Source organism: Carettochelys insculpta, chromosome 2 (genome assembly GCF_033958435.1).
Source record: "Carettochelys insculpta isolate YL-2023 chromosome 2, ASM3395843v1, whole genome shotgun sequence".
Taxonomy (NCBI): Eukaryota; Metazoa; Chordata; order Testudines; family Carettochelyidae; genus Carettochelys; species Carettochelys insculpta.
In genome coordinates this window covers 253198186-253223030 of record NC_134138.1, presented here as the reverse complement: position 1 = coordinate 253223030, position 24845 = coordinate 253198186, and the positions used below count along the sequence as shown (strand labels likewise).

At 44.7% G+C, this 24845-nt stretch overlaps 1 protein-coding gene across 7 annotated transcripts in view; it reads left to right on the top strand.

Moving 5' to 3' along the window:
• The first annotated feature begins 6633 nt into the window (after positions 1–6633).
• The window catches only part of PARD3 (par-3 family cell polarity regulator), a 735311-nt gene continuing 717099 nt past the window's right edge, over positions 6634–24845 (top strand). For all 7 annotated transcript variants that reach the window (XM_074984984.1, XM_074984976.1, XM_074984978.1 and 4 more), the window contains exon 1: positions 6634–7120. In XM_074984984.1, coding sequence (XP_074841085.1) covers positions 7001–7120 — 120 coding nt within the window. In that variant the 5' untranslated portion in view covers positions 6634–7000. The remainder of the gene's footprint in view (positions 7121–24845) is intronic.

Genomic DNA, 24845 nt, shown 5'->3' with positions numbered 1-24845 from the left:
AAAGGGCAAGAACCACAGTTTTGTGGGCGGTGGGGTGGGACCTTTAGTGTGCCTGTATCTGAAGTAACTAGAGTGGACTAGCAACCAAGTCTATAGCTAATAAGTTTTGTAGCAGTACAGCAACATTTCCTATATACAATGTTACCTCAGCAGTGGAAATGACTACTGATACATTATATTGCAAATTACAACATTTACCGAACTGCTACAAAACTATTTATTTAGTATAAAGTTTCTGGGTAGCTCTACTGGTACACTTTACAGCTGCATCAGCCAGTTTTTCTGATGTGTATGAAACCAATGAGTTATCACTCTTGCGTGCTCTCTGTATGTTTCCCAGCCAATCTGGTGACCCCGACTAATGTGTCTACGGATCAGTGACCCCCTACCCAGAAAAGGTTCCCCACTCTTTTCTTAGTTCAATGAGGAGAGGGCTAAGGGGTGATGTGTTTACAATTTCCAAGGCTTAGGCTACACTATGGAGAAATGTCGGGAAAATATAAGCAAATTGCACACCACAATTTCTGTATCTTCTGCCAACCATTCTGTCAGGGGAGGCTTTCACGACATTTGGCCCATCCACAGGGGGCCATTGTGATCATCTAGTCTAACCAGGAAAAGCTCCTCTACCAGGACATCCCTTCTGCCTCGTGGCACGAGGCGTACAGGAATGTTGGCAGAATGTGTCCACTTTTTCTACAGTGGTCTTGGAAAAGTGGACGTGTTGTTTGGATGCAGCAGACTTCTTCAGTTTAGACATAGCCTCAATGCCTAAAGACAGAACAAATATTTAATAATAGACTCTTCACTCTAGAAGAGAAAGATGTAGCATGATCCAATAGCTGGAAGAAGGAGCTAGACAAATTCAGATTGAAAATAAGGTGTAAATATTAGTGGTATGAATAATTAACCATTCGAACAAATCAACAAGGGCCAGGGTGGATTCTATATCCCAGACCATTTGCAAATCAAAATGGGATGTTTTCCTAAAGGATTTGCTCTGTGAACTTTTTGGGAAGTTCTCTGGACTGTGTTAAGTAGGAGGCCAGACTAGATGATCACAATGGCCCCCTGTGGTGCCTTGGAATCTATGAAACTATCATCTCCATTTGCTGTTGAGCAATTAACCCTTGGGTGTGATTGGCCCATGGTGCCAGCTTCCTTTGCCCATGTGTTAAAATTAGAAACAAGCACTTTGGTTCCTTCTCCTCATGCTGCTATACATGCTTAAGAGACAACCCCCACAAAAATTTGCAACGCTACCTCATTAGCCATCTCCAAATGTTTCCTCAAACCCTCCTTTGCCATGTTGCCTACCAAAAAATGGTTATGCTGCTCTTCTGCAGATATCACTATCAAACTGTGCAATACTGTCTCAGTCCTTGTACTCCCACATCTGCCCATATCATACTGCCATTTGCCTTATACTTGGCTTGTAAACTGCTTGGACAAGGGACTATTTTTTTTCCTGAGTTTGTACAGCTCTTTGAATAGTGAGGTTCCTGCTTGGGGACTAGGACTCTTAGTCCCTAAGGCAGGGGTCAGCAACCCCAGCACATGTGCCAACAATGGCATGTGAGTGGCATGCAAGGCAGGAACTCAGCCCTGCCACTTCTCCCCGCATGCACTCGGAAACATGCTCAAAAGCTGTGTCACCTGTGGATTAACAAAGTCCAGGTAATGCTACCAACCACCACCTAAACAGTAGAGCTCTGCATCTTTGTTTATTGACAAAGCTTCTGTAAGAAGGACTATTAGTGACTTTAAAAAGTATCACTGGCACTCAGCCCATACATAGAGGTCAAAAGGTCAGATTTCAGCATTCTGATTCAGAAATGTTGCTGACCCCTGCTCTAGGGTAAGAGACTTAATACATATCAACTTTCCAGTCACACATAATTTATGGAATAATTTTGATGACAAATCATTTTTAATATGTGGTCACAATCAAATAAGTTCTGGCTTGTTTCCTTCTCCACTCAAAGCAGGAGTGTCTGATTACACCAAGGTTAATATTAAACAATGAAACTTTTTATAAATACTAGTACAAAAGACTACAAGTAACTCCCCCTCTCCACCCCAAAACTGGCTGAAGTAGAACAGGGCATAGTTTCCATTAAGAGATAGGGTGAAATCCTGATTCCACTGAAGTCAAGTGAGGAAATTCCCATTTACTTCAATGGGTCTAAGATTTCACCCTATGGCTACGTCTACACGTGAAGCCAACGTCGAAACAGCTTATTTTGATGTAGCAACATCGAAATAGGCTATTTCGATGAATAACGTCTACACGTCCTCCAGGGCTGGCAACGTCGATGTTCAACTTCGACGTTGGGCGGCACCACATCGAAATAGGCGCTGCGAGGGAACATCTACACGCCAAAGTAGCACACATCGAAATAAGGGTGCCAGGCACAGCTGCAGACAGGGTCACAGGGCGGACTCAACAGCAAGCCGCTCCCTTAAAGGGCCCCTCCCAGACACACTTGCACCAAACAACACAAGATCCACAGAGCCGACAACTGGTTGCAGACCCTGTGCCTGCAGCATGGATCCCCAGCTGCCGCAGCAGCAGACAAAAGCCCTGGGCTAAGGGCTGCTGCCCACGGTGACCATAGAGCCCCGCAGGGGCTGGAGAGAGAGCATCTCTCAACCCCTCAGCTGATGGTCACCATGGCGGACCCCGCTATTTCGAAGTTGTGGGACGCGCAACGACTACACAGTCCCTACTTCGACGTTGAACGTCGAAGTAGGGCGCTATTCCTATCCCCTCATGGGGTTAGCGACTTCGACGTCTCGCCGCCTAACGTCGAAGTTAACTTCGAAATAGCGCCCGGCGCGTGCAGCCATGACGGGCGCTATTTCGAAGTTAGTGCCGCTACTTCGAAGTAGCGTGCACGTGTAGACACGGCTTATATGTTTGCAGAATAATATTAACACAGTCCTTTTCAATATTGCCCATCTCAGTGTTCTGATTATGCACTACTTAATCACAGATAACCCTATCGTCTGTATTGGATTTTGGATACTGAAACTTACTAAAACTATAGTTTGCAATCCTGGAAAAGATTACTCAAGCATATTGCCTTCTGAGATGGGTTAACTGAGTTTCCTCATCATGCTATGCAGTTCACTATGGATATGTCTAGATTACAGGGCTTTGTCAACAGTGCTGTGAGCTGCAGGGGTGTGTGTGCGCAGCGGGGTGGACAAGGCTGGGGAGTATTGGTCAGTATTCATAGTGGGGGGGCGTGGCCTTAGAAGCTTCATTGCATGAATGACTCACTGTCTCTACTCCTTGTCTTCCTTACAGCTAGACCCACACTGACTGAGGGCTCAGCCACCCCCGCATCACCAGCAGGCCAACCCTGCAGCTGAAGGGGGCATTGGCAGGTGTATGAGGAGATGCTGTGCAACCATAATGCCACTCTGTGGGCCATGCAGGGGAGGATAGAGCACTGGATAAGGGCTGACATAGAATGGCAGCCACAGGCCTGGGACCAGCTCATGTCCTGCTTTGATGCCCTCACTGGTGTCCGGCAGTACATGCTGGCCCAGCTGTCCATGGCCACCCCCCTTGCTCCCACCCCCATGCCTGGGGGTGGTGGGGAGAGTGCAGGTGTGAATGTCCTGCAATCATGGTGATGCCCTTGCAGGTAGTCTTGGGCTTGCCCTCCATGAGGAAGAAGAGGACTGTTATGAGGAAGTTCAGCAGCTCCTGCAGCATCTTAATGTGGGGCCACCAAAAGCCCTGGGGTAACTCTGGCAGCATGGCTCCCAGAGACCAGCTGTGTCACCCACCAAGATGTGAAGACCTGTGCTAACTGTGTGTCCCTTGAGGAGGTTGGTGTGCCCCACACATAGGCAGGGAATGGGTGTCTTGCCAGGGGCCCTTTAAGGGCACAACTCCCAGAAGGAACTGGTGACCTGCAACCTTGTCTGACAGGTGGCCATTTTGCTAATAAAGTGGCCGGACAGTCCAGACACTGTCAACAAAACATATTGCTCTTTTGAGCCACCTTGCAGTATAGGAGCGACACATCAACAGAAGTTTTGTCACAAGCTATCTTCCAACACAAACTTCTGCTGACATATCCCTGCAAACTAGACAGAGCCTATGTGTGGAACCATCACAAAGAACTTTAAAACCAAGATCCTATTGGCTCACTGTAGACATACATTAAGGTGTGGTTTTACTATTTGAAAAAAAAAAAAGTGTGGTTCCACCTTTAAGTGGTCTGGCCTGAAAATGTAACCTGCACTCAGCAGATCAATTTGGGTTCTTTTTATCTTGTATGCCACTATCCAGGATAAAGGTCCTGCCAGCCAAATTGAGCAATTACTGACAATTTGTACAAGTACATTTTTCTCCTAATTCTGCCACCACTGACATTTATAAAACCCATTGACTTCGAAGGGGTGGTAATTAATGTCATAAATGACAGAATATATTCCATTTTGATTTATTCTTGTTAGCCCAGCAGAGCCAAAACAGTATGATGAGTAATCAAGATTATTCTCTTGAAGCACATCCAGATCTGAGGGGGCAAAGTCTGTGTATGGTGATCAGTGTTCCCTGTAATATGTGTGCTTCTTTGGCTGCTCTGTAGAAATTCAAATACTTCCTAGCTGATGAGCAGAGACCACACAGCTTGGCTGTGTGCTGCTATTGGGATGCTTGTTTGCACATGCTCCAGTGCACATTAAAATTTATTTCATACGTGGATGGAAAAAATGAAAGGGAACATTGATGGTGACCTGCAAATATGACAAGAGAGTGGTTCAGTTCCCCATGCACTGCTGTAAAAGTGCCTGTTTCTCTGACGCTGTCTACACTGCAGGCTTCTGTCAACACAGCATGCATCCAGACTGCAGATCTCTTAGAAGAGGTCTGCCACTTTGGGAACATTCTGCTGACATCCTTGTAAACTTTGTAAACCCATGTGGATAGGCCAAATGTCAGAAAAGCTTCTCCGGTCAGAACTGTTGACAAAAAGATACACAAATAGCACTGTGCAATTTGCATATCTTTTGTGGACAGTTTCCCGCACTCTAGACACAGCCCTACTGACTGACTGACCAAGCTCCTCTGGGTTCAGAGAGCATCCTCACACTGCTGGCAGACAGCGCTCAGTCAACAGAAAGATATGGCTGCTCCTCCTCTCTCTTGTTAATGAGTCACTGGGTGGGAAACTGTGAGGACTTAGGATCCAGAAAAGATCCAGGGAGCAGGACACAGAGAATTTCTATTGTTTGTTCCTTTCATCCTTTCCTCTCTTGGATCCATGCAAGTGAACACCCTGTAAAATCAAAAGGGATCTGGCCACACTGATCCAGTTTGTGTGTGGATAAAACCATATGTGGATGCTCCTGTGCCAAAAGTGGCTGCTCTGGATTTCATGTGACACATCCAGAGCATATAAAATACCAGGCTAGAAACGGATTTCACCGTGGATGGTTGCACAAAAGCAACATGAAGACACGAGCACAGCATAGCTCCTTCCTTTCAGCCTGCCTTTATGTTATGGCCCTGCTCCCTGCCTGGACTACCAGTGCCACAACCCCAGGGTCAGGAGAATGGGGGCCCCTTACCAGCTTGAGGAACAGCAGCATAGACCCCCTCCTGCAGAAGGACCAGGGTGCATGTCTGCTTAGCAACCTGCTGCACTTCTCTCTTTTTGGTATCGTCCAAGTCCTCTGCTAGGAGTTGCTGGTACCCTCACCCCCCTAATCTCCCAAAAGATAACACCCACCCAGATCCAGGGGGTTGCCCAGGGGTGCCCAAAGTGTGTGTGTGTGTGTGTGGGAGCTTTCCTAACGGGAGCAGCAGAACTGGCTGCTGGATCTCAGGCTCATGCAGCTCATTACAGACACTGACATTTGTTCCTTTTTTACGAAGGTGCACTCACATTGACTGACCGATTCATAACCACAGTACGTGCTACAGACTGGTTTTCTTTCACACTCCAGAAGGTTCTTTTTTTTTTTTTCTTCTCACATGAACACAACAGAAATTTCCCTCTGTTTGGATTACAAGGGACAGGCAGGAGCCCTGCTAATGGCAGGGAAGAAAAGCGGGGCCTGACATAAAAAGTTTGCTCACCCCTGGGGTAGCCTGTTATCCTCAGGTCAGGTCTCCACATGCTGCTCTGCCAGGACAAGGCTGGGAGCTGGTGTAGAAGGAAAGGGGGGGCGTTCTGTGAGGCTGGGATGAGCCGGGGGACACACAGAGGGCGGTAGAGGGGGCAGCACTCCCCTCCTGGGGCAAACAGGCCAGGGAGGTTTGAAAGCCCCGCCCAGAAATGTTGGAGGCCCTGGAGGGCGGTAGGAGGTTTACAGCCCCCCAGTGGTGGGGGATCAAAGCAGGCCCCGGGGTCACCCAGCACAACCTTGGCCGCCAGGCTGGGCGCCCTCTCTCCGCCCGCCGCCCCTGGGCTAGGGCAGCACTCAATGGTGCCCCGGGCGCGGCGGGGCGGGCCCGGCAGCTCGGTTTCCTTGGGAGAGCGCAGCGTCACCAGCCGCACATGGGTCCCCTGGGCCTCCTGCCCCGCGGCCGGCGCCTCCCCTCCCCTGGGCTCGGCCCCTGACCCGCCCCCTCCGCCAAGCGTGTGGCAGCAGGAGGCGCAGCCGCCGGCCTGGCCGGGCCCAGAGGCAGAGCGAGCGCAATGCCCCGTGCGGCCGGAGCGGGGAGACAGCGCGGCCCTCCCCCCGCCGCCCGCCACTGAGCAGCTGCCGCCGCCGCCGCCGCGCTGCGCGCAGGAGGAGCCGCGGAACAGGTGGCCAGAGGCAGCAGCGGCCGAAGCAGCCGGCGCTGCCACCGCCCCGGCGGCGGCCGAGCATGTGAGCGGGGCGCCCGCCGCGCCGGGACTCGGCCGCTCCGCAGCAGCAGCAGCTGCCGCCTTCGCTCGCCGCCGGCTTCTGGCCGGGGCGCAGAGCCAGGCGCGCCCGGAGCCGGAGCCGGGCCGAGGCCGAGCGTGCGCGGCGCGGCCGCCGGGGCAGGATGAAAGTCACCGTGTGCTTCGGGCGGACGCGGGTGGTCGTGCCCTGCGGGGACGGCAACATGAAAGTTTCCAGCCTCGTCCAGCAGGCGGTGACCAGGTACAAGAAGGCGATCGCCAAGGTGAGGGGCGCGCCCGGGGCGGCCCGCGGGGCCGGAGCGGGGAGAGAGCGCCTGGGATCAATATGGCGCTTCCTGGCGAGGGGGAGGGAGGTCGGGAAGCAGGGGACAAGAGGGGGAAAGTGCAGGCTGCCGGGCCGGCCAGCGACGTGGTAAGGGGCTGGAGCGGCGCAGCCCCCAGCAGAGGTGGGGGCTCGGAGGCGTCCCGCCTGGCTGAGCGGCCAGGGGCTGGGAGAAGGGCCGGGAGCGGGGGCCAGAAGCGCCAGTGCTCCGGGGCGCAGCGAGCCACTTCTCCTGCCAGTAAAGTTTAACGCGCGGCCGGGCGGCCCGGCCCTGGGGCAGGGAGCGTGCGCCCGTGCCCGGGGAGTTCTTTGTAAGCCATCGGCGGGCGCTGAGATTTACACCCCCCCCCCAGCCGCGGAGACCTGTGGTGTGGGGCCTCGGCTCTTTGTTTGTTACTCTTGTAAGGCGCACGCGAGCCTCTTGGAGGTGTGTGTGTCCAAGGGGCGGTGGGGATCCCTCGCGCCAGCTCCTCTGCCCCTGCGTGTGTCTCTGCTTGTTGGTTGCAGCCACCCTGAGTGCCCGGGGTCCGGACAAACTGGGGTCTGGGGGTCACATCTTGGGAGCTGAATTGCGGAAGGCTGCGTCCCCGCATGCTGTACGTTTTGTTACACCCTCAAAGCTTGGTGTTGGGAACAGAGCACAGTTCAGTTCCCCCACGCGAGTCCCCTTCCAAATGATTTCTCTTTCCTGGGTAGTCGTTACTGCAAAGAGTTCAAATCCAGCCCCAGGCTTTCCAGCTGCTCCAGGCCCAGGAGGGAAAGGGCTGTGAAATGCGTGGAGTTCACAAAACAACAGGCATGTAATGTTTATATCTGAGAAAAAGTAATAGTCCTTTGCACTCCCAGAGCCGGGAAAGGTACTGGAAAGAATATTGGTTGGAGAATAATAATAATAATGATAATAATAATAATAAAAAAAATGTAAGACTGGGTTAAAGAGTGTGTTTGTGGATTGTTTGGGAATGTGGTGGCTTTATGATAAATCAATGCCTTCTGTCTGTGTCAGGACTGTTCATGTCAACACAGAATAATTTACTTTTCTTGTTGTGACAAAAGTTTACAGTGTAGGGAATCTCTGAGCTAGAAATAAACTAATTGCATTTATCTTTGGAAATGTAATTTACTTCATTTTAGTAATGTTAATAAACAACTTATCTGGAACACTTTTTTCATGGAACTGGTGCATGAATAAATGTATAGTCATTTACAAACAATTTCATCTGGCCTTCTGTGTAGACAAAATGGTTTGCTGAAAAAATTCATTTCTGATCACCTTGGTCAATTAAACCAATAGTTTAATTAAATTTTATCTGTTGCTTCCTGCCCTTCCCCTTCTGTGCCCTCCTTTCCCCTGCTGAACATACATTTTGCTCAAGTATTTGGGTATGAAATATTTTTACTTTTCTGATTTTTTTTTTTTTTTTTTTTTTTTGGTGTGGGTCTTGATCTCAGAGTTTCACTTTAGAAGTTTTTACTTGAAGATTCTCTGAAATTGCACCAAAAGGCTAGTAGTTTACTCCATTGACATTAGCATTGGCGGGTTGGAGATATTATGCAAGCATTTTCTTTGAGAGAGAGCTCTTTGTGGGGAAAAGAGCAACTGAAATTTCCATTTTCTGTTTACTTTTCCTGACTTGTTTTCGGGGGTGGGGGGAATGGGACAATCACTCCTCCTTAGTATATTTTTCAGATGCCTTTTATGTGTAATGTCACACAGTATTGTTCAGTGAAATAGTACAGTATGGGTAAAAATCTTTCACTGAAAGATGTCAAGATGTTAGTATAGACCAACTATAGTTATTTAGACACCCTCATTGTTGTGCATGGCATTTAATATGCAAACAAAAGACAAAGCCCTAAAGCACTCTTAAAGTTGAGTGCAACTCACTTAAGTGGGACTATATTTGACATAAGTATTTGCAGTATTGGTCCCTAAATTTTACAATATTAATATTACCTTAATATAGTTATGTTAAATCTGTGGTTCCCAAACTGTGGTCTGTGAATAGCTGTCTGGTCATATTGCACTAAATCACATTCTTTTTTCAGCTGTTGAATTGCATTAAAGATCTTTACAAACACATTTATAATATTATATTTCCATGTGAGCATATTACAGTATGTAACTCGGGAAAGCTATGTGACGGTGAGTGGGAAGGATGAGTGCCTGTATGTTTGCAAATGGCAGGGAGGGGCCCATGACAAAAGGCCTGTGTTATGTGGTCACCTTAAGGGAGGAAAAAAAAGTTAGGAACTTCCAAAAGGTGATATATTGACAGATGAGCTTTGTAAAGAGAATTGTAGAGATTGCAACTTGCTAACTTCTGGTTGTCAGAGCTTTTGATCATGAGTTTTATACAGGACCTATTGGCTTTTTATTTTTTTATATATTTTATTTGATGTCTTTTGCATGCTTTGTTGCAGTTGTGTGGGGTTGATATGGTGTTAATTACAACAAGATGGCTTCTATTATATGGAAATCTTGTTGTGAAAACAGTCATCTACCCCAACTGAGACCACAGTGATGAATCCATTAGTACATCTATAAATAACTATAGCTCAGTTGTACCAAATATTACCCAGGGAGTTATATGGAAATAGGGGTGGTATTTCTGTAGTTTTTTTTTTTTTTTTTTTGTCACTGCCCTATCCTTTTAGTAGAAATTAGGTGGTCTTTTAGTATTGGAGTTCAGCAGTTGTACTGCTCTTTGCTTTTGAAAAACAGGAGGAGGTAAGGAATGTAATCAGTTAATATATGAGGGAACAAGTGTGGATTTTTGTATTTATTTTTGGTATTGTTTTGATGACATTCGAAGTTTTTCTGACTTTTTGAAAACATACTATTCTAGCATCAGTTATAGCTTGATAGAGGAAAGGGACAAAAACTGATACATGTTTGTATAATTTTTAGCACTGACATGAAAATGTAGGTTCCAATCCTGCAAAAATATATGAACCTGCTTACTTTTACATATTGTGAATAGTCCCAGTGACTTCAGCGAAGCTTTGTGCAGGTTGCAGATCACACAAGTATGTCTTTGCAGGATCAGAAGCTCACTGATCTTAGCTTTTTTTTTTTTTTTTTTTACCACAGCGTTCAGTTTGTGACTAGCAGTAGATGCTCTAAACTGAGAATGGTTTTAACGTGCCTGCATATAGAACAGTAGCGCGCTACATTCATACTGTTCAAATCAAAAAATGCCAGTGGAGTTGCTCTGGCACTAACAGTCCTATTTAGAATTATGAGTGCGAATGTGCTCACAAAATACTGAGAGCATATAACTTGATCTTTATTTTAATTTTCTTTTTCTCACTCAGAATTATTGGACTTGAGTTGAGGTGGTGGGAATGAAAACACCTGCTTGAAAATAGGAGGTAGGGTTAGAAAAGAAATGCATACTATTAAAAAAAAATTAGTGTATTTAAAACACATTTCCTTTTCTTCAGAAAGATAAAAGGCAATAACTGTAGTTGCTTTTGATTATAAGGAATTGGAAAATCCCTCTCCTTTATATTTTAATTGTGAACCATTCCTATCATAGGTGCACTATATCTTTATACATATTTCTTAGAACTGGAAGGGACCTCAAGAGGTCATTGGATCGAGTCCCCTGCACTCACAGCAGGATGTATCACCATCCCTGACAAATTTAAAAAAAAAATCTATTTGCCAAAGACCCCTAAATGGCCCCCTCAAAGACTGAGCTCACAACCCTGGATTTGGCAGGCCAATGCTCTAACCCTTGAGATATCCTGCAGTGGCTTAATTTGCTATTATGATGCATTGTATCCCTATGTCAGGAGGATGGAAAGTCCAATTACATCCTTGGAACCTGTATTACAAGTACTATTTCTTTTTTGATATGCCCATAAAGGCTGTGTAGTTGAAATATGAGCATAAGCTTTTTCTCCACAACTTTAAAACAAACAGTCAGAACAAATAAAAACCCATCCAAAAACCACTGTCAATATGATGCATTCTAGAATTGTAGGTGGGGCTTACAGCCCACTTGTCCAGGAAAAGAAAAAATGTTTCTTTGGAGAATGCAGTCAAGTTTGTCAGAACCTAAGGCATTGTCTCCATTGGGAATTGAGCCACTGGTATTGTAATATCAGAGTAACCATATTAGTGTCGACCCATGATGGAGGAGCACTCAGTGGTATAAACCACTGTGACTTGCACCAATGAGTGTTATCCTGCCTAGTAGGTAATGGTGAATTTCCAAAACCTGCTTATTGGGATTGCAGAAATTGTATTATCTGAATGATTTGGAGATTGCCACCTTCCATACATTTTCAGGGGGACTCTGAGGATTTGAATAATAAAAAAAAGAAAAAAAAACTTGGCTTATATAACTGAATAATAAGTATTTGTTAGGCAGAGTATCTTGGAGTGCATATAATTTTCAAAGGAGATGTATGGATTGATGCCAATAAACTGTTTTGACATACTAATTAGATTATATATTAGGGACTGACATTGTTAAAGGCACAAGCAACTGAACAGTTCTAACTGAATAACTTCATCAAAAGATTGACTTCAACATCTACTTTACTGAAATTTGTCAGAGAAGTTAAGTGTTTGTCTAATCTAAAAGGGAGCAGATTATCTGTCTGACATCTTTAGTCTACAGTGGCTTTAGTATGAGGCACCTTTCAGTCTCACTTCTGAATTTCTACTCACTAGGTCCTTAATTTGTGAAAATAAGTTTTTGGAAAATATAAAGAACGTAAAATATGCGGTACAAGGGCAATAAGTCACAGTTACTCTGGAGGTTACCATAAGTTCTGTAGCACTTTAAAGACTAATAATATAATTTATTAAGTGATGAGCTTTCATGGGACAGACCCGCTCATGTTTTGATTCATGTGTGTGCTTGGACATGTGAATGTGCAGAGCAAATGAGAAGTTGAATATACTTCATTGAGAGTCTTGAGATAAACTAAGCCATGTCAGAGGTCAAAACACAGCAGGTGGTAGTTGGCACACTTGAAAGAGAGAGAAAATCATATAGCTGTTACAGTACTTTTATCGGAGGCTACAATTCAATTATCCACCAAATGTACAAAAATTACCAGGTATAGAAAAGTGATTCAAAAGTTAAGATCAAAGGGGCCATTGTGAGCATCTAATGTGTGTTCTTGCAGAGCACAGACCAAAGAATCTCACCTGGAAATCTTCTGCTTGAGAAAGTAACAAGAAGGTCACCTTCCCCCTGTTGATATGATAAAGATTTTAAGGGAAATATTTAGAGATTATTTAGAAAAAATAAGACAGTAGACATGCTTCCAGTGGTTCCTTAGATGTATTTCTCTTATTGTTCTCCCAGAAAATCAAAACAAATGTTTCGGGTTAGATTAGATGTCTGAGGGAGTTAGTGATGTCATATAGAACAGCTGCAGCAAAGCTTAGCTGTCAGTTTTGAATTCATAGTAGGATAGTTGGGACAGACAGTAGCTGCATCTGTTGCGTATTTGATCACCTCTGTGAGGTGCATTGTCTCATGCCCAAAATTGCAGTGAATATTGGAGTGTGCCCTGCAATTGGCACTGTTGTTGGCTGTCTACGCAACAAGGTCAGCATCAAATGGGTTTGGGGTATCAGGTTGAGAGCTAAGCCACCCAAAGTTGGAACTTTAAACTTTGTACCTAGGAGTGAAGTGCATTGGTGGGGGAGTGCAGGGTAAATTTGTACTCTTAGTGAATGTGTTGTGTTTTTTCTGTCCTGTGCTATTCAGTGCCACCTGTGCCAAATGTAAAACAAAATACTAAAAACCCTGCATTCACTTCAAAATACATTATTTTTAAAGTAGATCCTTCAAAATAGTCTTATGATACAGTGTTACAGGCTTTAAAAACCACCCAGTTGCCATTGTTTCTTTCTGTATTTCCAACATAAAAGGTTTTCCACCTGCCCATATAGACTCTCAGAATAATTACTGAAAAACTCCAGTCCGAGGGATATAAACCAGCCAGTGGTTTTTGGGGTCGTTGGGCTGCATTGTGTAGTGCATGGATGGAGTGCTCAGGAGCAGGATGCTGCTACAGTTGGTGGAATTGGGATGTAGGTCTATAAGGGCCAACTAAGCTGCAACAACTTCCATCACTTCCTACCCTGTAGTAGTCCATGGTATCCCGGTCAGAGCATGAGTGCCATGACAATGTTCAATGGTTTCAGTGAACAACTGGGTTTTATCCGGCATCCCTTAATTCAATTTTTGCACAAATCTTGTCTCCCTTGAAGTTAAATAAAGGTACCCCAGGATGTTCTCAGAATAGGAAAAGAACCTGCTACTCATTTCAGCTGGTAACCTGAGGCTCAGCTGAAATATTTCTGTCCATTGTTTGATTTTTTTTGGTGGGCAATGCTGAAAAATTTACCAGATGTCACCTAGTCAAAGAATGATATGATTGTGTGGTCATTACTGCTCATAGTGCTCTAAGAATGATTCCTGACCACTTTATTGGTATGAGGTTCTGAATAGAAGCAATGAAACTGAGCTGTTGTTTTTGCTCTGCTACTTGACAAAAACTGTAAACAGCAGCAGAGGGATTAGAGTTTTCTCTCTGTAGTCCAGTGAAGGAAACACTGTTGGTTCATATTAAGTTCATGATTGGAATTTTATCACTCTAAAGATGAGGAAAATAGTATTTTAAAAATACAAGGGTTCAGTTTGAAGATAGGCCTGGTGTTGTACTGGTACTTATAGACTAACAGATACTTTGGAGCATAAGCTTTCATGGGCAAAGAACCACTTTGTCAGATGCATGAGTGTTTCAGAGGAGGGTTTAAGGAGGGAGTCTCAGTCAAGGGGAAGGCCAGAGTTGACAAAGTCTTCACCTTGAGTGACTCCCTCTTTAAACCCTCCTCTGAAATCCCCCACTCATGCATCTCACAAAACGGGTCTTTGTCCATGAAAACTTATGCTCCAAATGATCTGTTAGTCTATAAGGTGCCACAGGACTACTTGTTGTTTTTTGAAGATGCTGACTAACTCAGCTACCTCTCTGATACTTACGCGTCTTAGAAAGTTTTCTGTTTCCCACTGTTCCCATTGTTTGGTTTCACTTTTGACTTGTGCTTGCAATGGAATAATGTAGGATTAGCTTCTTCAGTTGTTAGTGGTGGTATTCACATATTTGAATTGAAAGGGACATGCTTGAGGTAGTCTCAGGGTAAGGATGGGAGTGAGACCTTAAATAGAATGCTTTCTGCATAAGGAACTTACATTTGTCTGTAAGCTCTCATGTCAGTCAGGGAGCTATGTAAACAATCTCATCAGTAAATGTGAAGAGCTTCACGTGACAGTGCATTGCTGCTAGTTATGTCACAGATACATATGAATTAAGTTGCTTATGCAATGTACATATCTGTAGAAAAAATTGTTGGCCTTTGTCTAGTTTCTGAGGTTGATGTGCAGTGACTTAGTGGAGTTGCTGGTACAAATGGTTGATGCTGTCTTTTGCATGTTGATGATAGTGCTCTTTGTGTCAGGAAAATATTTTTCATGAGACAATGGACTAAACAGTGCTGTGTGACATAAAGTACACATTTTAAAACTCTTGCATTCTTCATTTGCTTAAGTGCTTCCTCCTCTTGATGTATGACTTGTTATAGGGAAGGAGAGGCTATTCTGATATTGTCTTATTTTCCAAATTAGATGCAATTGCAAAGTGTTAGTTTTCACTTAAGTTTGGAGTTCAGGCAAGTTGCTGAAATCCCCTTTTTTACAATATATTGAGATACGTGCCTTGTTGGAACAGGATCTTTTCTCTTTCTAAAGGTAGGATTTCTATTTGCAAGGATGTTTTAAGAATGTCGTTTGTATAGTTTGCGGAGGTGTGTGCGCTGGTATGTTGGTATCTATGTTTCTTGTGTACCAGTGGTGTAGTATATTTTCTTTTCATCTCAACATAAAGGTTGTGAATTCTGTCCTTGCTGTGTGGTCTTGGTACCTGTGTAACTGGTGGTTGGGTTTCTTGTGAAGGGAAATAGCGGAGAGGGAATTGAGTTCAAATACTAGCGATAAGGGATTATAAGCATTTATAAACTATTTTGCTAGTCTTTAGAGTGCTACTTGACTGCTTTTTGTTTTGATAGTGTGTAGGCTAGCATGGCTTCCTCTCTGTTACTATTTATAAGGGAAGTGTAGATGTGGACAGCATTTAGGGCAGTGTCCAATAGGAATTCAAAGGTTGCCACACTTGTGGTGGTTGTCTTTCCATATTGCCATGGTTCTCCCCCCTCGCCTTGCACACCAGTCCCCCAGTTAATGCCCCCCCCCCGCTCCCCCAGAGCCAGGCACCCCCAGTGTTCCTCCCACGTTCTAACTGAACACCCACCTCCAGGTCCCCCTGTTCTAATTCAATGCCGGTGACTCACCAGCACCACCTCTGCCACCGTGTGCTGCTCTCACCACGCAGCGGGGCATGTGCGTGGAGTGTGTGGAGGGTACTCCCTGCGTGTGACTCTAAGGAGGAGACGCATTTTAAGACTCTAAGAGCCACATTTACCGCAATGTGGTGTCCATGTGTGGTGAGTGGTAAATGTGTTGGACAATGTGGATTTAGTGTCTTGGACCCTTGATTATCCTTTCCATAACAATTATAGCTGATCAGTTACTGCTAAAAGAGTAAATCTATGAAAATTAGGATTTCTCTCATGTATGGTACCCATCCAACTTTTTATCAATATGATATATTCCTTAAGCAGGACATTATAAAGTATAATGTATATGTAGTGTTTTTATTTAACTTTGACATTATGGGGCTTCTTAATATATACATATTCTTTTATTATAGGAAACAGTATATTTGCCTGTGTGGGGAAATGGTTTGAGAGTTACATTTGGTGTTCAATATATAAATGCTGTTCAGAATCTATTAACAGTATTTCATAGCTTTTAAAACAGAGCTGGGGTTGGGGGCATGGAAACTGTGAAAGAGCTTGGCATTGTAAGGGGAATAGTCAATGTATGTACTTTAGAGGGTCAGGTTAATGTTAGCACTTGGTTTGTAGGGAGTTGCCAGGCTCCTTCTTTCCCTTAGAATAGTGTTTCTTGCCCTTTTTGTGCTGGTGACCAGGTAGGAAAAGTTACCCCCCCACACACGCTTACGGCTTTGTGGATGAAAATTAGCATAAGGAGGGTTCTATGCTGTGGGGCCCCAGACAGATGCCCTGCTTGCTGCTCCTATTTGCCCCTGCCTAAGTCTGTCCTGTGGAGCCACCCTGCCCAGGTTGAGAACCATTGTTCTGTGGAATAGCCTTCAATCAGCAGGAAATCTTAGTCCTCCACACTTTAACTTTTCTAATAATGTTTGCAGATGCGTGTGCTGTGCTTTTAAAACAATGCCATTGGAAATAACATATTCTTATTTGTGCTATGATATTCTTTGCATCTTGGTACTCTTAAACTAATAATAGGCAAAACAAGCTGCATTAAAAAGGAATAGAAGTGATGAGGATGATATGAACAGTATGTTTAATGTTGCCTTAAATTAATTTTCTTTTGTTTAGGCCAGTGAGCAGTTGCTTCAAAAAGAAATTTTTTTTCTTCTTCAGGAAAACAACTTTTTTTCATCTAAATATAAATGGTATGAATAAAATGTGCAATGGTACTGACACTAAGAATACAATGGATTTTCTCAATATAAATCTAGATAATTTCTTAACTGTTCTTGCCCAGAAAGATTTTGCAAGTAGTAACAAAACCAAAAGGGTTGGGAGAAGGGTAGCACAAAGAAGTTCTGGGAAGTATTTTGGGAGTATCTGCTATATTTTGTGTGTGTTTGATCTTCCCCAGTTAAAACAAAGAAAATGTTGGTTTTGTCACTATAATGGCTCAGCAAGTCTGGTGCTGGAATTAAAATAAAATATTAAACTGCCTAAGTGCTGAATTCCATTATCCAGCTGATCTTCTGAGAAGGGTCATTTCACTAAAAAGGGCTTGGGCGCAGCGCTGTGTTTGGGCCTGGTAACATTTGTCATTAACAAATTTAGAAAAGGGAAATGAGTCAAACTCTACAGCCATCAAGAAATGGACACATTTTAGACTAACAGGGAACATCTAGTTTCTTTTGCTGATCAAAATATTTTAGCTGTTGCATATTTTTCTACTCTAGCCCTGGTTGTTTTCTAAAATGGTTTCCAGATGTTACTGCTAGATCAAAGAAGATTTGTATAATCACTTTGTTGCAATAGATTGTGTATGTTAACAGGTATTGGTTACATAAAAGTAATTTATTTTCCACTTCATTTTCTACTTTGTATTTTTTTTTTAAATATTGGTAACATTTAGAATATAAAGAAAAGAGAAACCAAAATCTAAAAGCTGCTGTCTTTTGAATACTTTGGACCAGATCATATGAGCTTTTCTCATGTAGTTAGGCTGGTTGGAAAAAGTTAACAGGCTATGCTTCCTTCTCCACTATCCTGTAGAAGGTAGACTGCTTGGCTTTTAAGAGAGAGTGGTGTTTGAGGCTTTTAGGTTAGGGAATGTCACAGAAAATACAAATTGCATTCTAAGGGTCCTGTGGCACCTTATAGACTAGGAAAAGTTTTGAGCATGAGCTTTCGTGAGCACAGACTCACTTCATCAGATGCTGGTCTTGGAAATCTGATGAAGTGAGTCTGTGCTCACGAAAGCTCATGCTCAAAACTTTTCTGTTAGTCTATAAGGTGCCACAGGATCCTTCGTTGCTGTTACAGATCCAGACTAACACGGCTACCCCTCTGATAAATTGCATTCTGATATTACTGATCCAGAATTACCATGTGATGAAGCAGGTCTTTGCTCACGAAAGCTTATGCTCCAAAATATCTGTTAGCTTATAAGGTGCCCCAAGACTTCGTGTTGTTCTCGAAGGTACAGACTAACATGGCTACCTCTCTGATACCTGTGACTTTAGGGACTTCACTGAATCTTTCTATCATCAATACAAAAACTTCTGAGCTCATGAGGTGCTAATTGACTTACATGGGAGCGAATGATGTGTAGCACCTTGTATGACTGGCCCTAAAATGCAAGCAACGGCAGATTTTTTTTTTAGAACTGTTCAGAATTGTTTTAGAACTGTTGTACTTTGATTATGGGCCCAGTCTAGATGCTGCTGGGCTGTTAAGGTGCCCAGAAACTTGTAGGATTAGAGCCTGAGTAGTTACTGCTTTATTACATCCATCTTCTGAAAAGCTAAACCCCCACGTACGTGTGGTCTTTTGTGCTGGTGCAATTTACGGGTATAGCTTGTCAGTTCATTGTTTGTCTGGCTCTCTAGAACTTCCATGTTTACTGGGGTGAATTAAATACTGGACGGGGAATGAGTGGGGATGTTGGGGAGAGGACAACTGGGAGAAAGAGATGTATTCAGAAAGAGATGTGGCTATACAAGCGAGGAAGAAAACAATGGTGTATCCCTGGAGGCTAGCAAAAGAAAGTGACTGGGGTAATGAAAACATGAACAGCCCCCCACGCCTGTCCCAGGAGTATTCCCTTTCAAGGGAGCCAGATGGAGGGAAGCAAAGATGTTGTTTATGTGGAAGCAAGCTGAGATAAAGGAAAGAAATATGTAAACAAATATACAAAAAGAGCTGCAATCTGAATCTTGAAGAAGGAAAGAACAAAACTAGTAAGGAGGGAGGAGGATGTGACATGCAAAATTCCAGAACTCAACACTGACATATGGGGTGTGGAGGGGATCTATCACAGAAGAGGGATGAAAAGATTGGAATTAAATAACAGAACAGACTTGTATCAATTTTTTTCTTAAAAAGAAAAAGAAGAAGAAGAGAAAATACTTTTGGGCAAGGAGAGGTTTTGGTAAAATGGCTCTGAAAGAAATATCACTACTACATGACCTGGACGCACTCTTCCTATGTTCTTTCACACTCAGCCTGCTGTTGGTGCTGAGATGTTGAGGTTCTATTACACAGGGAGTGAGAACCTAATGTTTCCCTCTTAATTTGTGGAAATATTCTTTCTGGGTATAAATATCTTTAATTAGAAATAAGTTTGTAAAGATTGAGAGTAATAGTAATTTAACAATCTTTTTTGGACTTCTTTATTTTTTGAGTCTCTGGCAATGTAAATAAGTCCAGCACAACTGTCTGGATTTGAGTTTTGCAGAAAATTAGCCGGAGTTGTTAAGAAAAAAAATTGTTCTGCCTTATCCCACTTTTTTGTATTTGTTTACAAAATCCATTGATTATTTTTTTATTCCCACCAAAGAGGTGCAGAGTAACATGTTTCTTCTTTATTAAAGATAACAGCTTACTTAAGAGAAACCTGCAATAATAAATCAGTGTGTACATGTAGTGTAGGTTAGATGGAAGAATAACTTCTCAAATTTCCAGCGCTTATTCTGAGCAGAGGGGTAAGGACTTGATTATGAAGCACTATTTAAAAATGAGCACTTCTGTTGAGTGTTAATAGGTTTACACTATAGATTGTGATCAGTTTTTTTTTTTTTATTTCATAATTAGATGTATCAACTGGTTTAGCTTTATTAACAAAATAGCTAACTGGAATAACGAGATCTGAACTCATTTGGATTCAAGAATCTATTGCATTGAACATGCTTCATTTTTAGAAGTACTTTTTGTGTGTGCGTGCACTGTCAATTTGTCCTGTTGCCTGCCCCTGAAGACTTTTTACCTCCAGCTGCAGGAGCTGGGAAATTAACCAGTTACTAAATACCAAGAGAGGTGGAATTTCAACAGCAGGGTGTCGGTAGCTGAGCCTTTCCTAGTGAATGAGCGTTTAGCTTCTGTAAAGCATGTAGCCTCTGCAGACCAAAGGCATAAGAATTTTACCCTCTCGAATTCGTATCTCCCTGTTGGTGGCAGAGGGGTGTTAGAAAACTCTTGTTCAGATCAGATTGAGGCTAGTTGTGAAAGTTGAAAACATTGCACAGTTGTGATACATACCTGATCACAGAAAAGCCAATTGAAGTGTGAAGTGGAGCTTTGGTCATCAAACTGGCATCTTGTTAGTTAATGTATTTGTTCTCTGTTAGAAAACCTCTAACCTAGGTCTCAGCTTACCATGGAATCAAGTGAATGAGATTTTAAAGGTATTAAACTGGGTGGACACAGGGCATTCAAGGGTGTTTTAAATTATGCTGACACACTTGGAGGGTGGGGTGCGAAGGGATGTTTTTCAGCACCTAGCACAGTAGTTCCCAAGCTTTTCCAGACAGGGACCTGTTCTGACAATTCAGGAAGCCTTGGTGACCCAAGGCAATGCAAAAATGGGGGTGGGGGTGGGGGAGTGCTGTAACTCGCTAATTTTGCTCCTGAGGCAAGAATATAAAATTGTGTCCCTCATGGTTATATATTCATAATAGTAATTTCATAGAAAAGGGGAAACATATTAATAAAATAACACTATATTTAGTATAGTTGATCAGAGTTATGGTGGTGGAAAGACACTCATCCCCAAACTGATCCCCCCCACCTTAAACCTCACAATCAGGGGCTAGGGGAGTCACACTCAAGGGCAAGAGGGGGCTGGGGGAGTCACATTCAAGGGCTAGGAGTCACTCAGGGGCTGGGTGGAGGGCTAGGGGAGGCCCAGGGACCCCTGTGGCTGGAAGCCGTCTGGGACATGGAGCTCTGGCCAGCAGTGTCAGCCACCTGTGTGTGGGGGGAACCCCAACCCCCACAGCTGGAAGCTGGCTGGAGCCCTGGGATGGCAGTGCCAGCCATGGGAGCCCCAGACAGGTTCGGGGGGGGCCCTGACCCCTGCAGCTGGAAGCTGGCTGGGATGCAGAACCCTGGGCATGCAGTGCCAGCAATGGGAACCCTGGCTGCGTGTGGGGGACCCCCAGCTCCCACAGTTGGAAGCCGGCTGGGGTGTGTAGTCCAAATTTGCAGCACTAGCTGCAGGAACCCACTCCAGGTGCTGAAGGGACCCCCAACTCATGGAGTCCTGGACCAGCAGTGCCAGCCAGGGAAACCCAGCTGGGTGCGGGGGACCAGGAGCTCAGTCCTGACTGACTCTCTGCCCCCAGTCCCAGGCTTAAGCCTGACAACCCAACTCCATCTACCTCTCCAAGTCTGAGGACCATTTCAATATGAATGGCTTCTTAAGGGCCACCTGGGGAGCTGCCCAGCCCAGCTGGTGACCCTTTTCACATGTAATCACGACCCATAGGTTGGGAAACCCTGATCTAGATGGAAAAAGGCCACAGTAGTGCGGTGATTCTCAGTCTTCATTGCACTGTAACCGCTCTTCTGGCAACAAAAGCTACTACATGGCCCCAAGAGAGGGGACCAAAGACTGAGCCCACCCGGGTCCCATCACATTAGGTGGGGTAAGAGGGCAAAGCTGCAGTCCAAGGGCTTCAGCTGTGGGCAAGGGGCTTGGGCTGCAGCCCTGGGTGGTGGGCCACAGGAAATCTGTTGCCTCTCACTTTTTCCATTCATGAGCAGATTAAATTTAGTGATGTGCACCAAGGTACGTATGGATGTGCACCGCCAATACACACACATGCTGTCAGCTGTCGGTGCCCTGCTAATCAGCGGGGTGGCATTTTGATCACTCCTGGGTGGTCAGCCGAGTGCTCAGCTTACAGGAAACACTGGTCCCATACCACAGTTTGAGAACCCCTGGTGCAGAGAATTGGCTAACGGGATTGTAAAAAGGGACTTTTCCCCATCTAGCTAGTACCTGCATTGCAAAACTTCCTACCCCACAAGCAAAATAGTGCATTTTGGTGAGGTAGCCATGCTGTGCTTCAAGTGTCTGGCATTGAAGTACTCTCTCTCCATGCACAGCAATTGATTAAGAACATAGTGGTCTCCTAAACCAAAGCCCGTTAGTATTAATTTGTGTTCAGTGTTTTACAAAACTTCTCCTACTCCAGTGGGATGTTTCTATGAAGTCAATACTTAAGACTTCTTATAGTTGAGCTTTTATCATGCAGCAGTCATTGCCAGGCAGCGTCCTACAAACTGAGCATGTAACGAAGGCCAAAATAAGTAGACTTTGTATTAGATCATTAGTTAAGTCAGTGGTGAGGAACCTTTTTTTGGGTGAGGGCCACAGAGGTGAGAAGCAAAATAACAAAAACAAACCAGCTAAATCAAAACACCTCATTGATGTGGTCCGCAGCTGTGAAATTGTGTGTGTGTGTGGGGAAGACTGGAGGAATAGACTGGGTATTGAGGGGTCTGAGTGGAAGAGGGGGTACAGGAGTTGGCTGGAGGTGGGTGATCTGAGCCAGAGTGGTGTGCAGGAGCAGGCTGGGGTTGTGGGTCTAGGAGAGAAGAAGTGTGAAGGAGGGTGTGGGGTCAAGGAGGGAGGGTTCAGGAGCAGGCTGGGGGTGGAAGGAGAGGGGGAGGGTTTGAGGTGGGGGTCTGTGAGGAAGAGTCAGAATGCGGTGAGGGGTCTGGGAGAGGGCGAAGAAGCTGTGTGTATGTGTGTGGGGAAGTTGGGGAGGGAGGGTGCGGGAAGGGGGCTATTGTGGGGCATGAGGTCTAGGTGACAGGTGCAGCTTTCCTGTGTGGCATCCCTGGCTGCTCATGTTTCTGTGCCCTTCCCCCCTTGCTCACAGGCTCTGGCCAATCAGAGCGGTGGTAAGAAGCTTCCAGGCAGGCTACTAATGCCATTGCTTCTCCCCCTCCCTTCTCACAGCTGGGGGAACAGCGGCAGAGCCCAGAGCTGCTTCCCACCCCTGGCAGAGCCTGTAGTCTGGATCTGCATTGCAACGTGTGCCTGATCTGGCCCACGAGGTTTGGGGCTCCATAACCCCACCCCCACTGCAGGCTGGATGCCATGGAGCGGGGCCCGGAGCCTCAGGATCTGGATCCAGGTAAGCTGCAGTCTGGATCTGGACCGTGGGCCCTTCACCCTTGAATTACATTCATAGGCAGTCTTTACAAAAAGAAGCTTTTGGACCTGACTGTGTCCTGTGGGGAAGTAAGAGTGACTGAGGCAGTCCCTTCATCAGAGTGGATCCATTCTGAGTGAAAGACAGATGGTGGAAGCATGGAGGGTAACCTTAGAAGCAAAAATAATCTGTGGTCAGTTTAATATTCTGTTGCTTTTTAAAAATGAGCTAACTAATTGGCACTTATTGCTGTAGTTGAACATTTGGAGGAGCCTAAACAAGCAAAGGGAGCTTGGTCTAAGTATTTTTACTAACATACTATATTTCAACCTGAAATCAAGTTATCTTACCTATTATAGTGGACTTTTTTCTGTGCTTTATGGTTGATAAAATGAGATGCAGACCTGTATGTCATCAGGTTATTGATGACCCCACAGCCCAGATAATTCATTTTCTCCCCCTAGCTCTCTTTCATTGCAGATCTTGCAGGGGTGAAGTAATAGAATCCAGTGGAAACCCCTCTGAGAATGCCCTCAGGGTGGATGAGCAGTTGCACAAGCATAACGACTAATTTTCTCTCTCACGGATGTTGTAAACATTTAATAATCCAATTATTGTTTTTTTGACTAAAATTTGCTGCAGAAAGTGCTCTCTTTGGTTGGTTGTTTTGAAATTGCATTCCTTGAGTAATTTGGTGCCTTCAGTGTCTTGAATATAGTGGGACAAAGTAAAATGGGAAGGACAGTTCAGTTTTTATTTTAATAACAATCTATTAGTGTAATTTATTTATTGAGCTTGTGTGTCATTAGAAACCATCTTGTAAAATGCAGAACCTGTTTTCTTGGTGTTTTTAACTGATTAGAATTAGGACTATCAATTATTTGCAATTCATGCAATGAACTAAAAACTTAAGCAGTGTTAATCCCAGTTTTAATTGCACTGTTAAACAGTGGAACACCCATTGAAATTTGTGGAATGTTTTTGGACATTTTTCTGCAGTTTCAAATTTTATTTACAGTACATGATACAAAATGTTCAGTACTTACTTAATATTATTTTTATTACAAATATTTGCACTGTAAAATGATACTTTTTTTTTTAGTTCACCTGATGCACATACCATAATTTTCAATCTCTTTTTTTGTGAAAGCACAATTTACAAATCTTATCTATTATTTTTGCTGTGTCAATCCGTATGTCTGTCAAGGCCAGGTTCTACCATGTTTCCCTTCGCACTGTTGCCTGCCCCAGCCCCTCCCACAGCCAGGCCATGTCTACACTATCCCAAAACTTCGAAATGGAAAGGAGGTTAGATAGGAACTTCAGCAGATAGGAATAAGGGGATTTTGAAGTTGCTAGGGACCTTTTGAAAAGGATCCCTGTCTGGACGAGCTGCGGCAATTTTGAAGTGCAGCGGCCACCGGCATTCTAATGAGGTGCTGAATAGGTATTTCAGCGCTTCATTAGTAGATTTCCAAATGGCTATTTGCATGGCCATTTCGAAGTTTTGGGATAGTGTAGATGTAGCCTCAGTGTGGAGCCCGGCCCCCAATGGACTTACCCCCACTCGCCAGCCCCACCCCCCGGCCAGTGTGGGGCCAGGCCTAGCCCCCTGACAGACTCTTCCCCTGCACCATGCCAGGCCCAGGCCCAGCCCCTCCCCCGGCCAGTCTGGGGCCAAGCCCAGCCACCCTGAGCATTGTGCCAGCCCTATCCTCTCCCCAGCATCGTGGGGCCTGGCCCAACTCCTGATGGATTCCCCCCACCCTCCACTGTGTCAGCCCTACCCCTCCCCTGTCCAGTGTGGGGCCCACCCCAGCCCCCAATGGAGCGCCTCT